Below are 15,414 nucleotides of genomic sequence, written 5' to 3'. Positions count from 1 at the left end.
AGCCCCACTCTCCCGTGGCAGGTGTGCACCTGCTGTCCTGTGTCCTCCACCTCTGTTCTTGAAGATGGTGAGGGATGTCCCAGGGCACTGAGTGGCCTTCCTTGGCAGGAGGGTGTGCAGATTGGGGGGACAGGTTGGCCAGTGGCTTGCTAAGCAAGATGGGGAAACAGGCAGCAGTGAGAACCGAACCCAGCACCTTCTACTAGGGCGCTGCTCGTCCATGGCCACTCCGCCCTCAGGGGAGTGTAGCTTTCTTTTTCACCTTTAGAAAACCTTTGGCTGCGAGGAAGCCCGTTGAGGTTAGTTGTTAAAAGGGCAGGCTCTGGGCCAGAATTTAGAGCTACCACAGTTAGGCAGGTGACATGGCTCAGCTTATTCCAAAAGAGAAAGGCCAGAACCGAGCTGTTTGGGGGCGTTTTGGCCTTGGGATAAAGCAGGGTCTGGTTCACTCAGAGCCAGAAGCCCCTCACTGCCCAGGCCTCCTTCCCATCCATCCCAGAGCCAAGGTTCACTTTCAGAAACGTGGAGCTTTTGGCACACACAGAATGGTCGGATGAAATGTGCGGCTCTACCGTCGGCAGATAGTGCAGAAGCCGTGTGACAGACGTTCATGATAGCTTTAATGAAGGAATGCACAGTACACTGAGGAGTGGTCATCACAGCCGACCTTGGTTGCGAGGCGCCTGTGAGTCACAGCCTCCAGGCTGGAGGCCTAGCATGGCTGACAAGGTCCAGAACAAGCTGCTGCTAAGTTAGGCCAGTTTCTGCCTTTGGGGCTGAAATTTTGGCATGAGGTCACCCCTCTGGGATGCCTCTCAGCTGGTCTGGCAGGGACATGTGCAGAGAAGCTAGGCTGAACAATGGGGGTGGGGTGGCAGACAGGAACGTGGCAGTGACCTGGTCATCAGGGTGTACAAATCATCCCCAGCCGCACAGCCAGGTTCCCAGTGTCAGGCAAGAAGCCGCCTGAGCCACTGGGCTCCTGGCTTCATTCCCATTTGCAGGCTCTGAGCCTCAGATCTGGGGAGCACCTGTGGTCCTCCCATGCCTATGGCTGCTGCCAAAGGGACAGAAGGCTCCCTGGGTTTAAAGGCACGACACCCTTGCCACCTCTACTATAAGTTCCTGGGGCTCATGCACATGTGGCAGGGGAGGTACAGTGAGGGGACAAGCTGCAGCCGGGGTGACGTAAGGCTGCCCTGTGATCACCAGTGGGACAGACAGCATGCAGCTGAGGCTCCCGTGGCTCTGGGAACACGCTCTTACCGTGTGTGTGGCAGGAGAGCTGGGCAGGCTCTCTGAATAACTCCGCTTTGAAAACAAGGAGGTGGCGCTGACTGTGGCTGTGGGGATTGCTGTTTCTCCTTGTACCACATGTCAGAGGTTTGGGGGCAGGTGCCCTGAGGCCTGCTAACTCAGGACCCAGGCCAGAGGAGGGGCAGGGACAGTCGCAGGTGGCCTAGGCCTGCTTCAGTGACAAAGGCAGAGGGCTGCCTAAGCTCCAGAAGGTCTCTCTCAGGCATGGAGGCCTGGTGTCTCTCTGGGCCTATGACTTCAGATGGCATGTGGAGAGTAGCAGCTTTGGCTGACAGGAGAGAGGCCATATTGCCTTTTGGGGACCCAGAGGTCCCTCAGGTCCTCTTTTCCCCCACAAGTTGCCACACAGGGTCTCCCCTGTCTCCACACTCTTGCTGCTGGCCTGGAGAACAGAAGATGTGTTCTACCTCACCTGGGCACAGATCACCTGGCTAGGCGCCTTCTGAAGTCATTCAGGCCCCAGTTTCTCAGTGGTGCTTCCGACTGTCCTGAGCTTCCTCTGACTTCCAGGTGACCTGCCAGTTTTCCTCAGGCTCTGAAATGCTCATGCTCACACAGACCTCTCTCTAAAGGAAGGTTTCAGCTTCTGAGCTGAAGCTATTCCGGCACAAACCATGCTGCCTCCCATGGGTGTTCTTGACCTCCCGGGCAAAGCGCACACAGATTCTTACAGTCCATTTCACAACCCCTCACCTGCGCTGCTGAGGAAGCACCTGACTTGGCACCCTGGGGGCGATGGGTCCATGATTCCTGGAGGTGAAACTCGTGCCAGCTGGGGTCCTGTGAGTCAGTTGGACTCTGGCTGGGGGAGAAGTGTGGAGGCTGCCATGCTGGGGGTCCTCGTCCTGCCTGTGAGGACCCTACCCTGAGACAGGAACAGGGAAGCAGTCTAGGGGGAACACAGGGTTTTGTTTTGTTTTTTCCCACCAAGAACATGCTAGGAGTCAATCACAATCTGTTCAGAGGTGGAGCTGGGTATGACAGCCTGCAGGCTGGGTTGGGTGTCTGAGCCTCCCCCAACCCCTGCCGCCAGGCCTGACCAGTGGCAAGGAGGTAGACTCCTTCTGAGGCCATGGGGGATCTGCCAGAGCCACAGTGGCAGCAGTGCCAGGGCTGCAACGCCCACTGGAGGAGGAAAGTGGAAAAGGAGACCCTGGCATTAAAAAGAAAGATGGGAAGCTAACAGTCACTCTAGTTCCCACTGAGGAAGTCATGGTGGTTTCTGAAGAACCTCTGGCCTCGTGGAATCTGGAGTTACGCATTTGATCAGGCTTCCAAGCCTGGCACCCAGCTACCCTGGGCAGTAACAACCATGTATCCAAATCTGTCCAGCAGGCAGCCACCTTGCTCTAAGGATAGGGGCCTGGTGGCTCAGACTGACCAGTTTAATCAGGGCGGCACATGGCCAATAGGGAAGGTGTGCTTTCCGGGGTTCACCAGGTGGATGTGCCCATCATGCCAAGGTGTCAGGCCAACTGCCATGCCCAGGTCCGACGCAGAGTGGCCAGGGTCTGGGATTCTGTTGAGGTCAGAGGTCACCACTCTGGGGCTCCACATTGCGCACCTCCCTGGGGTGGCTGCGGGACAGCTTGGAAAAGCGGGAGGCCACTTTGGGCCGGCTATTCTTGTTCAGTGGCTCTCCAGGTGGGGTGACGTCACTGCAAGACAGGAGAAGACTTGGATTAAGTTGGGGATTCAAATACACATGACACAGAGTAGGGGGCCAGGTGAGACCAGCAGCAGTGGTTACAGGGGTACAGGACAGTTGCCACCCAGCTCTAACTGGACAGTGCAACTTGGAGCAACGGGAACTTCACATTGCTATGAAGTTGCCCTTCTAAAAGCCATGGCAGGGCTTGACCAAGCTTAGCCGTCACAGTCAGCTTGGGACCCCATTCTCAGCGTGTGAAAAAAGTCAGTGCTGTGGCTTTCTTTGCCTGGTTTCCCTTCACCTCCCAGAAAAAGGCACATCTCAAAGAAGAGAAAATGCTTTGGAGAAGACCAATTTTGAGGTCACACAAGGTGTACAGCAAATATTCAACACGGATTCCAGGGAACATGTCCTGGATATGTGCCACCATCTGATGGCCAGGACAGGCCTCACAGCACTGTGTAAAAGGCCACTGTGTCAACAACAGCGGTGCTTGCCATCAAACAGGTTCCCAACAGGCTGGCCTACAGTGGCTGCAGACACTGACGGTTCCCACTCAGGGCAAAGCAGGGTGGGCAGAGCCCCGCCTCGTACAGAGAAACAGTGCAAGGATATGTCTATGCTTTGGGTCACACGTTCCTTTTGTTCTTCAGGTGTTTCTTGAGCATCCCCAGGGACCACACCCTGCTATGAGTGGGTCATGGCTTCACCCTGCAAGCTAGGGTGGGGGTCTTCCTCCTTCATAGAGCTGAGACAGTGGGTAACAAGAGGGCATGCTTAGGTTGGGGAGCAGATCAAGGCCTATCACCCCGCCCTTCCAAGGAGGGTATCCAGATGTGAAGTCAAGTCAGGGAGTGGCAGGGAAGAGGCCCTGGCGCACAGTGCAAAGAGCACATGGGAAGGGGCCAGCATCTGGGAAAAGCAGAGCTGACTTAGCACAGGTATACACAACCAGAAAATCGAAGTAAAGAAGCCCCGGGTGTGGGAGCACACCTGTAACCCTGGCCCTCAGGAGGGTGGACGGCATAAAAGATCAAGACAGAGTACAGGAAGCATACTCTACATCTAATTCCAGCCTCAGACAGACCCAGGACCTCAGTGAGTCACTTTGCACAATAAGGACGCTAAGTTCTGAGACTCCTACCTACAGCATGGCCTCCCCATCATCATAGACCTAGAGTTCCAGAGGAACTCAGCTTCAAGGCTCTGAAAGTCAAAGAACAAGTCTCTGTGCCCCACACCATCTGTGTCCACAACCACGGCCCAGGCTTCTGGGTACCCTCGCTGGGTCAGAGTGTGGCCCTAAGGCTTCCAATGCTGGTCCCCTCCACATGGTAGGCAGGGGTCACTTAAAATGCCAGCCAGCCCTGGGGCTGCCTAGAGCCCTCCTTCACGTGCCGCCTCACGCTGGCCTCCTGGTTGTGCCTGTAATGTCACTTCCTTTGCACTGGGAGAATTTCTGTGGCTGTGAAGTTTTATTGGGCACACTATCCCATTCGCAGAGCACTTCGGACAGGCCTGCAAACCAAGAGCATGTTCTGTCCATGCTCTTTGGAGGGCTGGCAAATGTGAGCTTCTGAGATGCACTTTTGAAATCTCCTTGACAGCAGATCCAAGCCCAGGCATAATGAAAGGCACAGCTGTGAGCTCCACACAGGGACCACTGTATGCTACTCTCCTCATTCCAGTCCAGTCAAGTCCTGGACTAAGCAAGCCACAGGCTCACTCCACCAGAGAGGAAGAAACAGATAGAAAGCTTGCTGCCACTGTGGCCTGAGCCTTGCTCCCATCATGGCTTTCCTGAAAGTTTACTTCCATTTAAACAGAGGTTATTATGAAAGACCATTCAGACAGAGAAAGGAGAAAAAGACAGCTCCATCTTCCTTAAAGGTGAAGGTAAATGTGGCTGAGACTCCTTCCCCACCACGCTTCAGCCTCAATGTACTTTTTGAAATATATTATTTCCAGAAAGTGGTGCAAAATAAAACGTGCAGAGGTAAGTGTATAAGAAGTGAGTCTCCCCACTCTGTCCTCAGGCAAAACGCGGGTATCATTTTTAGCATGTCTTTCTTGCGCTGTCTCCTGCACACAGAAGCATACATGTTTGTGCAGCTGCATGGGTATATATAGTGTGTACAGGCATACTGCTCGCGATTTCTAAAAGTGGAAAATGAGTCACCGTGTAGCCGTCTGCCTTTCTCTCCTACCAACACATCATGGCCCCAACATTTTGGCAAAAACTTTTCTCACAAAGGGTTGAACTGTAAACGCTTGAGGCTCTAGGGCATCTGGTCTCTGCTATGCGTGACTTGTGGATGAGTGGGAGGAGCTTTGTCCCAGGAAAACTGCTTTTTTACAGCAGGTGAAAGTTGGGAGTGGCTTCTGTTCTAGTCTAATTGCTTGGGTACAGCCATGCGGTACCACGGAGGCTGGCTGGAGCACAAGGATGTGACACTGTTACCCCAGAGATCTAAGTTGATGCTAGAGCAGATCTTGCTTGGTGACTCTGTCGGTCCAGTTTGCCTGAAGCTGTTTAAGCAGCTTGTTCTCTTCCTAGGGCTGTGAGGTGCACAGGTTGTGGAATGGAGGCCGGGTGTCGGACTGGTCCTAGGATTAAAACAGATTCCACTGCACAGAAGCGTGAGGGGCCTGGCACCCAGTAATACCCCAGCGGTCAATGTTAACATGATAAGGGGAAGTACTAACGGCCAAAATCCTACCTCAAGATTTTCCTCCTCTGCTGACCACCCAGTGGCAAGTGTGGCCATACATCCCAGACCTTCCTTCCCCTCGATCCCCCCCTCCACTACCCCAGTCTCTCTTGCTCCTTACTGTTACACTTGCCTTGATTTCTTGACTTGTCCTGACCTCATGTCTGGGTTGGTGTAGTTAGGGTTCCCTCTCCGATTTCCTACCACCCCCAGTCAACCAAAACCACCCAGACCACAGGGTCCTCACCTAGCTTGTTTCAGTGGCTTCCCTGAACACCTGGCTGTGGGAGTTGCTTGAGAAACAAACTATAACTATTCCCAAGCACCAGTGCTATCCAAGAGAGTGTATATGGTGGTATAGGAGTGCAAAAAGAGGAACTGGAGGGCATCAGGAAGGGACAACAGCATCATCAAGGGCCAGGGGACCAGCTGCTGGAACCTGCCCCCCCCAGGAGGTGGCTATTCCTTTCCCATTGCTGCTCTACAAAAGTTACCAGGAGCTCAGGGCCTTAAAACAACACTAGTTCCAGAGGTCAAAGTCCAAAACAGGTCTTCAGGATGGAAGGGAAGTGACAGAGGACACTTCCTCCCTTCCCTCCCCTGGGACAGTGAGGTCAGCGAGCTGTCTTCACCTGACCTTCCAGCCATGCCTGGAGGGAGGGGGAAATTAACTTTGCCCTTCATCTTGTGAGGTTGTGGGACACTGACCCATCTCAGGACACAAAGGGGAGACTCAGCATGCAACAGGGCCTTGGGAAGTGCTTTTGCTGAAAAGCACCAGCTCCTCAGCTCACAGGGTAACTATGCAGGAGAGAGAGGCCTGGCATCTCTCCTGCATTTTCCTCTGTCTCCTTTATTAGGGTTAGGTTCCTGCTTCATTCTGCATGTAGGCATGTGTATCTTTCAAGTACAGACTGTCTAAAGCCCAGTGATACCTAACCTGTCTCATCCCCCTCAAGGCTGAAGGCATCTTACTGTCAGTTTTTACAATGTCTGTTCCACTCACTATGGAATCCACAGATTGCAGAACCTAACAGACAGCTTATTCACAAGCAGAAGCATCATCTCATGGGAACCAATTGTCCCATCAAGTGCTAGGGACTTCTCCAGAGTCACCCTGCAGAACCAGGATTGCTTAATAATGCATACTCTTGCCCTGTCCTGATTCTTCCTCTAGTTAGTCTCAAGCTCCCATCAACATCCCAAAGCTGGCCGAAATACTTCACTTCCATCTTCTCCAAATGGCCATTTGATTAAAACCCCTTTCCTGCTTCTTCACCATTGCTTTTGCTTGCTTGCTTTGGGGTGAGCAGCTGGACCTGACATGTTGGGATGTTAGCATCTGTACTAGGACTACAGGGGGAGGACAGGTGGAGTGTGGATTGTCACCTGACTAGGGTCCTTTACTTTCCCACTGTTGGAATGACCATGGCAGTGCCTTGGACTGGCCTGGAAGCACACAAGCTGTTGAGAGCCTGAGAACCAAATGGCCTCAGGCACAAAAGCGGCTAGGGTTACTCCCCTTGCCCTATCTACAGCAGCAGCAGAACCGGCTGCCGCCCTGCGTGCTGAGGGGCCATGGTAAGTGGCTGCAGCAGGGCAGCCTCAGACTCTGTGTGCTGGCTAGAGAGACAGTGACTCTGACTGCTGCATGTAGGGACTTGGGTAGAGAAGAGGGTTTTCAATGACAGCTATGATTACTCGTGTCATTAGAAGAACCAGAGGTCAGGTTCACCTGCAGACCCAACCCGTCCCACTAGTAGTGGCTGCCCAGGGTACGGTCTCCAAATACCTGCTGCTGTCACCTGGGTGCTACCTGGAGGCCCTGACTCATCGGCAGCATCAGCTTGGGTGTGGAGAGGGTGCCGGCACTGGCACTTACCACAGTGGCTACGCCTGGAAGAAAATGGGAGAAATCTCTGGATCATGCTCGATATGGCCAAGCTAAAGCAACTGCCACCAAGGAGCTGGCTGCCCATGAGCCTGCAGGTAACACACTGCCACTTCAGCCCTTTTATTTCCTGCACAAAGCCACCAGCTCCAGTGAGTGCTGGAGGTTCCTGAGCGGGTCCTAACCCTCACTGTAAAGGGGAGGAACTGGGACTCAGGAGTTGTCAGGCATGTCCAGCTTCTTAGAGAACGGCCCTGCCCTTCCTCTGCTCATTGGCAATCTCCGGCTCCTGCCTGGCCTCCTGCAGCCCAGGGTTGTTTCCCAGTGTCAGCATGCCTCTGGGTACAGCATCCTTGCCATGCCCTGCCAGGCTTTGCTTTCTCTGTCCCTGGCTGGCTGCTCTTAGGACAGGGCCTTTGAAACCTTGGAGGCTATAAAGACAGAAGAGGTCCCGGGGGAAAGACTGTGTCACTGACAACACCTCATCCTTTTGTTACTGACACTGTGTTCACAGGTCAAGGGGGCCGTTCTTAAGGCCGAAGCTGCCAATAGCTCATGCAGATGGCTCACCTGGCGGGGTCTGCACCAGCCTGTCAACCCTGCTACACGTCGCCAAGTACTCTTTGCAGCATCTGCTGAAAGGACAAAGTCTGGTCCCAGAAGCTGAGGGGACAGAGGAATGCTTAGTGATGGAGCCCACTCTATGGATCGGCGTCAGCCTCACAGTATAGTCACGCCTCTCAGAGGGTGAGAGTCCGCTTCACCCCTCCCTGGCAGCTCTCCCTGCTTCATTCTCCACATTGGAGCTCTTCCCCCTGAAGACTCTCACTCCATTCTGAGTAGTGGCAGAGTCCAACCTTGGCCACAAGGCTCCGTGTGACCTGGCTGTCCTCTCAAGCAGGCTGAGCACTCTTGGTTTCCTCTGCCTGGCTCATCCCTCAGGTCTCCATGCTGTGTTCAATTATCTTTGTGGCCTTCCCCAATCACCCTCTGACGTATATGCCCACTTGGTTAATCAATGTCTGTCTACCCCAGTAAATGTGCATGAGGGCAGGACTTTCTTTGCTGTTGAACTATCCATTTCTAAAATGGTGCCCGGCACACAGTAGGTACACAATGAGCATGTGGGTGGATAGAAGGGATGAAATGAGGACTCTCCCTCCACATCACTCTGCTTGACCTCGGTGACTCTGGGCTGTGCTCCCGGCCTGATGCAGATGAGGCAGCTACACTTGTCTCTGTACCATGGAGACATTTTTAATCCTTTTTATTTTCATGTATTTTGAAAGCAATCCTAATCGTTTATAAAATTTCCTTTAATAAGTGTACTTGCACAGAAGGTAGCTGCTTAAATGTCTCTCATTTTCTCACCACGTGTTCTTAGTTTTCCAGTCAAAACAACAGTTTTTAATCACAGCAGTTCCACACGTATTAGGAAGTAAGATTTTTCCTTCTTGTCCTTGATAATTGTTTGTAATTATCAATCGATCAGTCTAGTACCTGTATCCCACCTGTGTTACTTTTCCTGAGAAAGGAAAACTAACACTGAGTACCTACAATGTGCCTTATTTAGATTAACAGCGCATCTGTTGGACTAACAGATGGAAGGCGTGGGCTGTTATCTCAGATTAGCAGATCATGCGCGGGGCAGCAAGGAGGGTAAATTGCTCAACATTCTGCAGCTCAGATTAGAGACTCAGGCCCAGATGGCCCTCCTATGCCCAGTCTGTGTCCTCAGATCATTCAAACCACAGTCCTATCAAGCATGCACTAGGCCTTTAGAGGATAAAAACCCCAAAGCACTGGGCTGCTCAGGCCACCCCAACTCTTAGGACCCGCTCAGAAGTGACTGATGCACAAAGAAGGCTGCCCTCTGTAGTGGTCAGAGGAGTGGAAACTGGGGGATCTGGCAGAGGCCAAGGTTCTAGAAGCTGGATGAGGCAGCCAGTGTGATGGGACTTGGAGGACCCACTAAGGAATCTCCCTCTCCCACTGCAGTCCACCTGGGTAGGCGCTCAGGGTCTGAGCAGGACCAGGCACCAGGCTCCAGGCTCCTGGTGCAGAAGAGCCTCTGTTCCAAGGCTGCCCATCAGACTCAGGTTATACTCTGATCTGGCCATCTGTCTCCTCCTGCCCCGAGCCCCCCATGGCCTGTCTGGCTGTGGATCATCTCTCTCATTCATCAAGGTCCTGCAGGCCTAGCTATGTGAACCTGGGTAAGTAACTTGACCTCTGTGACCCCATGTGCCCTATCTGTGAACACGGGATGGACTCCAGTTAATGACTGGACCACTGGGCAGGCTGTCTGACATGGGTAGCACTTGGTTATTCCACCCAGCGGTCCTGCTCAACATGACACAGCAATTAAGAGCTTCGGTTTTGGAATCCTGGCTCTGACACACACCAGCTGTGTGACCCACTTCGAGTTACTTTGCCTCTCTGGGCCCCACTTTCCTACCTGTTGAAAGGACAGGGAGAGGGAATCATTAAGGCAACAGCTGTCCCGGGGCCACTAGGAAGAGGGAGCAGAAACTATGGGAACCTGATGACCTTGCCCCAGATAGGCAGCAATGGCAATGGATGAGCAGGTCCTGTGGGACTATCCCAAGAGGATGTATCTGTAGCACACAGCTGCCCGTGAAAACTCAACCAAGATTCCAATATGGAACTCGGTCTCCACAGAGCAAGAGTGGCTTAGGAAGGAAGTTAAAGTCTCCTCTGGTGACAGACCTTGGCCGCCTTCTGCTGCCTCATGACTATGGGCTGACATCACACAGCCTGAGTGTGAGGAGACAAGTCCTTCCTGGCTTCCAGGCCACCATTGAAAACCATCTCTCAAGTCTGCACCCCACAGGCTGGCAGAGCTGTAGCAGCTGCAAGAGCAAGGACACCTCAGAAAGTGGCCTTTGCTAGCCCCCCAGTCACTGCAGATCCATTAACTCACCATGGGTGACTTTCACAAAGAGAGGCTTGTCACCTCCAGGCCGGAGGCGTGGCTACAAGCAGGGCACCTGCTAGGAAGAGCTGAAGCAAGAGGGACAGCGACTTCTCTAGGGATGGTCAGCCAGCTTTGCAGAATGGGTCTCCCCAAAATGTGGAAGCTCAGTCAAAGGTGTCACAAGCTCCTCACAGGACAGCCTGCCACAGCTTACACCAGACCCCACAGGATGGGCCTCTGTTCCCCTCCTTCTGTAGCAATCACGTGGAGCCCCTTTACTCTGGATTTCACCAGTCAGGGACTCCATTCCCTGGCCCTGAGTCATTGGCTTAGCTGAGGACCGAAAGCTGGGCCAACTGGACTCTCCCGAGAGCTGCTAGAGCTGTCAGGAAAGATGCGCCAAACAAAACTCTAAGGCTTCTTGGAGCGAGTGAGAAGGATGTTATTACTTATGACCCAGATGTACAGCTGCCACACGTTATTTTCCCACAAAAGCAGAGAAGACATGCTTGTAATGGAGCCAGTGGAGTCCTACTGACATTATTTGACACACTGGATCCAGCCACTCTGAGGTCACAGTGTTGGCTGAAGACTGCTCTCTATGTGATTCCACTTATTTGACATCTCTGAGAAGGCAAAGCTGTATGGATGGAGAGAAGGGCCTAGGGTTGGGGACTGCTCTACGTTCTGACTGTGACAGTGGGAACCTACATCTACATCTGTTAAATTCATGGAGCCGAGCAAGAACAACAAAAATTCAAGCTTCCTGTAGGATAATGCCAAAAAAGATTTTTGAAACTCGAGGTACCAGGCCTCTGGCCAGTGCAGTAAGATACTAACTGTGTCCTGTCCCAGGAGGCTGAGCCCTCTGAGCCCTGTTCCTGATTTGTGGACAGCTGGGCACTACCCACTGCTCTTCCCTCCATGTTCTCGCTGCCTTAGAACCACACAGCCGTGCCACACACCACAGGCACCAACACGTCCATGTCACTTGTTGCCACGTGAGTAGCCATGTTCTGACTCTGGTTTCTACCTTGTGACTCACCTTGGCAAAGTAGAATCAGAGCTTGGAAAGGGCCCTCATGACAGGCTTTCCTGCTCTCTGTGCCCAGATGGTGTGAGATCTGGGGGAAGAGGAGAGAGCTGGGAGGCCGCACAGTGGAAGTGAGCTTGGCTAAGGCCAGTGGGCTCCATCCCAAGGTGTGGGCAGTATTGGGATTGCGTCTGCTACACAGCATTAACATGGCAGGAAAGAACCATGACCAACTGACGTAACCCCTCTTGGCTGCCCCTCCTTGATGACATCTAAAAAATGCAGAGGGAAACCCAGAAAGCTGTGGAACTGCCTGCCTCCCTGAGAGAGAAAAGAGCCATCATCAGGGATGATAATATGAGGGGGACAAGACAATCCAGTGGGAAGCAGGTACCCAGCTTCCTATGTGCTGTGACTACACCTCTCTGACGTTATAGGGAGTTTATTCATCTTTTACTAACCTCAAATTGGATGGAGGTGATTGTGCCCCAAAGAACCTAATCTTCTCTTTCTCCAAACTGAATTTTCAGATGCTCCAATGTTTAAAAATACACGAAGTAAGGCAAGCAATGGAAATAATACCCAACCTGCCAGCTCACATTTTGGGACTGAAGTGAGAGACTGAACAAAGAAGTAAAAAAGAAAGAAAAAAAGTGGCTTCAATCAAAATAGCTCCTCTCTGAGAGGCAGCCACTAGGTGACTTTTGTTTTAATCCTCTCAATGACCTGTGAGGTCTGTGACCAGCCTCATTTTACAGATGGGGAGACTGAGGCAGAGAAAGGTCCATGTCACAAAGCTGCTAAGTAACAGGGCTGGAGTTTGAACCCAGCTCTGCTGAACTCAAAGTCTTGCTCTTTCTGCTATGTACCAGCTATTATGTGAGCTCTCTAGGAAATCCACACAGTACTTTGGCTTATTATAATGAAATCTGTCCGCCCGCCTCACTGACCAACCAGTTCATTGAAGGTCGTCCATTAGGGGGACCATGGCACGTTGCACATTGCAGGCTGCGCCATGGGATGCCAGCCTTGTGCTAACAAGAACAGCTGTACCTGTACCTGGAAGACAGGGAATGGTCATGGACCATTGATGCCATCCTCAGTGAATGGTGTACTTTGTACCCCAGAGTACCAAATTCTGCCCTGATTCTAAGGAGCCCAGAAATGGCTGTGCACTCCCCTGCCAATGACACCAGCAATAACTGCTCTTCCTGTAGCTCAGTAGGTGCCTGCTGGAGACAGCTTCAACCTATCACTCACCACTCCCATTTTACAGATGAGGAAACTGAAGCACAAAGCCTGTAAACCAGCTGCTCCAAGACTACTCAGCGGACAGCACGGACTTGGGTCATGCCCAGGCTGCGTGACAGTGCCCTCTCTGTCACCACTGGGGCCATTTACTATAGCCTCATGTAAAGGTCCCCAAACTGGCCTCATCCCCTGCTGTGACAGCATGGCTGGCTTCCTGTTGCACTAGTAATTTCTCAACCTGCCTTCCCAGAATAAGCTAGTAAGAAAAACATCCACAGCTCTGTCACAGCAAGTTCCCATGTGTGAACAAGAGGAACACAAACATGGAATCCTCTTCCTAATCAGCCATCCATGACCTGACCCAGTTTTTAAGGGACATCTTGCAGCCCGCAGATTATGTGCTCAGGGGGACTGCTCTGGGAACCGTCCTCTTCTCCGAACCACAGTTAAAACAGCCTGGGCATGGCAGACAAGAAGGGGTCGTGGCTCATGTGCATACCAGGTAGGAATGGGCCGGGGAGGACATGGGTGTTGAGCAGGTGTCTGAGCCTGCTCTCCTCACCTGTGCCAGAGCCCTGAGGACCATGGACAGTGGCAAACAGCTGCCTCTTAACAACCAGGCCATGTGAGGCCACTGCAGGGCCTGGGAGACAGCCTCCTGGGAGAGGCTGAGCAGTCAGAGGAGGGCATGTGCCCAGCTGTATGTCCTTAGGGTACAGGGGACACAACGAAAACCCCAAACTAGGAAATGGACAATTATATTCCATCATGTGCTAGTGACCAAGCATAGACTTCCAAGTTGTACCAATGCAGCTTTGTCCTCTCCCCATATCCCAACTGTGACACCAGCTTGGTCATTTTGCTCTAAGGCTCATTTTCCCCACCTGGAAAGAATACTGATCTCTAAGGAAAGATGTGAGATTAATGAAAGAAGGGTCCGCTTAACACGGGAACCTAGTACACCTTGGTTTCATCTCCCCATCCCTCTCTTGACCATGGAGCTGGGTCTATAAGATCCAGTGAGCTAGGTAATCGGGCTGGACCAGGGCTTCTCATCCATAGTTCCCTGGTCAGCAAGGAATAAACTACTCACTGCACAGTGAAGGTGAGCAGTCCTTTGTCCTCAGATGGTTGCCAGTCCAGAATCCAGTCAGCTTGGGGAAAGGCCCTGCCTGTCATGGGGCTGGGCTCCTTCTCCCAGAGGCTTCCCCTCTGCAGCCCTCAGTGGCTAGCTCATGGCACTGTTCCCACTGATGAGGGTGACAGGGATGCCACCACAGTTGTACTGTGCCACCTGCTCCATGGGGCCTCTGCCAACTTGGCGGCACAGAGGGGACAGCTGCTATCTTCATGCTCTGGGACTAGGTGGGAACTCTGCAGCTCCTTCCTGCAGAGGAGGCTTCTGTGGGAGACACTTGCTTCTCTCCAACCCTGACTCAGTTTTTCTAGGTTGGTCCACCTCCCCTGCCTCTGCACACTGCCGGTCACCTCGCCCCAGTGTCTGGACACCTTCCCCACCTCCGTCACCTCAGTGATTTGCACCTGTTAGCCATTCACACATGGGAACTGGGAACATAAAGTGCTCCAAATTCCTCAAAGAGAGGATTCCGAGATTTGAGAGGCCAAAGTCTGAGTTCCTGAGAGTTCTTGGGAATTCCCTACATCAGAATTTTTTCATAAAATATTCCCAACATGTTTGTCATTATTATAGAATCTTAAAACCATGTGTGTAATAAATAAATAATAGGTTTGGGAGGATTTACAGAGAAGTACAGGCTAAAGCAAATACCCTAGCAGTGGAAACCAGCAGCCAACACTGCTGTGGACTAAACACCCTCTCAGGGCTGCATAGCAGATTCTTGTGCCTGCCTGCAGCTTTCTCCTCCAATGACCTTAGGCAAGCCACCAAAATTTCTCTTGACTCCAACAGTTGACCTCTATAGGTGGATGGACAGATAAAGACCTGAGCAAAGGGAAGGATGACGTTTGCTGGACTTCAGAATTTGCTGCTTTTCCCCTCTAGTAACAGCACCTGGCATACAGCAGCCACTGTGCTAAGCACTCTTAACAGAGCAGCTCATTTCACATTCAGCAAACCACACAGATAGACATGAAGCCATCGAGAGGTTGGCGCTTTGCCTGACTTGGTGGCAGATCTGGGAATGATCTATCCTGACTCTAAAACCTGTGACCTTCAGTTGTCTATTGTGGTCAAGCTCACCTGCCTTTGAGGCCAGGCAGATGATGGGGCTCAGTGACACAGCTAAGGGAAGGGCTGGGCACACTCACCCACTGAGCGCCATTCGTAGTTATACTTATCAACAGACACACCTGTCCAGTTCTCCTGGCATTTGAGACATCCTAGACAGCATCTGCTCTCCTTCCCAGCACATGGATGATGCTGAAGACTGTGGAGCCTAGAAGGTTCTTACCAGCTCTCTCATAGCAAGGCTTATTCCTGGGGAGGAACTGTTGCACCTGTTAGCAGGGACTTTAAAGACAGAAAGTCTCAATGGGACTCAAGTGACCCCTGGCAGAACATGGGCCAGGGTGTTTCATCCCTGGGCTGAATTTAACCTGCTCATTCAGAGAACACAGCAGCTCCTGTTTCAGCAGAAAGAC

General features: G+C 52.3%; 1 protein-coding gene across 3 annotated transcripts in view; it reads right to left on the bottom strand.

Annotated features, from left to right (window-relative positions):
• Positions 1-2,048: 2,048 nt before the first annotated feature.
• Snx29 (sorting nexin 29) overlaps positions 2,049-15,414 on the bottom strand; it is a 459,033-nt gene continuing 445,667 nt past the window's right edge. For all 3 annotated transcript variants that reach the window (XM_074060013.1, XM_074060014.1, XM_074060015.1), the window contains one exon: positions 2,049-2,975. In XM_074060013.1, the coding sequence (XP_073916114.1) occupies positions 2,846-2,975 (130 nt within the window). In that variant the 3' untranslated portion in view covers positions 2,049-2,845. The remainder of the gene's footprint in view (positions 2,976-15,414) is intronic.

The sequence above is a fragment of the Castor canadensis genome, chromosome 17, assembly GCF_047511655.1.
Source record: "Castor canadensis chromosome 17, mCasCan1.hap1v2, whole genome shotgun sequence".
NCBI classification, from domain to species: domain Eukaryota; kingdom Metazoa; phylum Chordata; class Mammalia; order Rodentia; family Castoridae; genus Castor; species Castor canadensis.
This window is presented reverse-complemented; position numbering and strand designations above follow the sequence as displayed.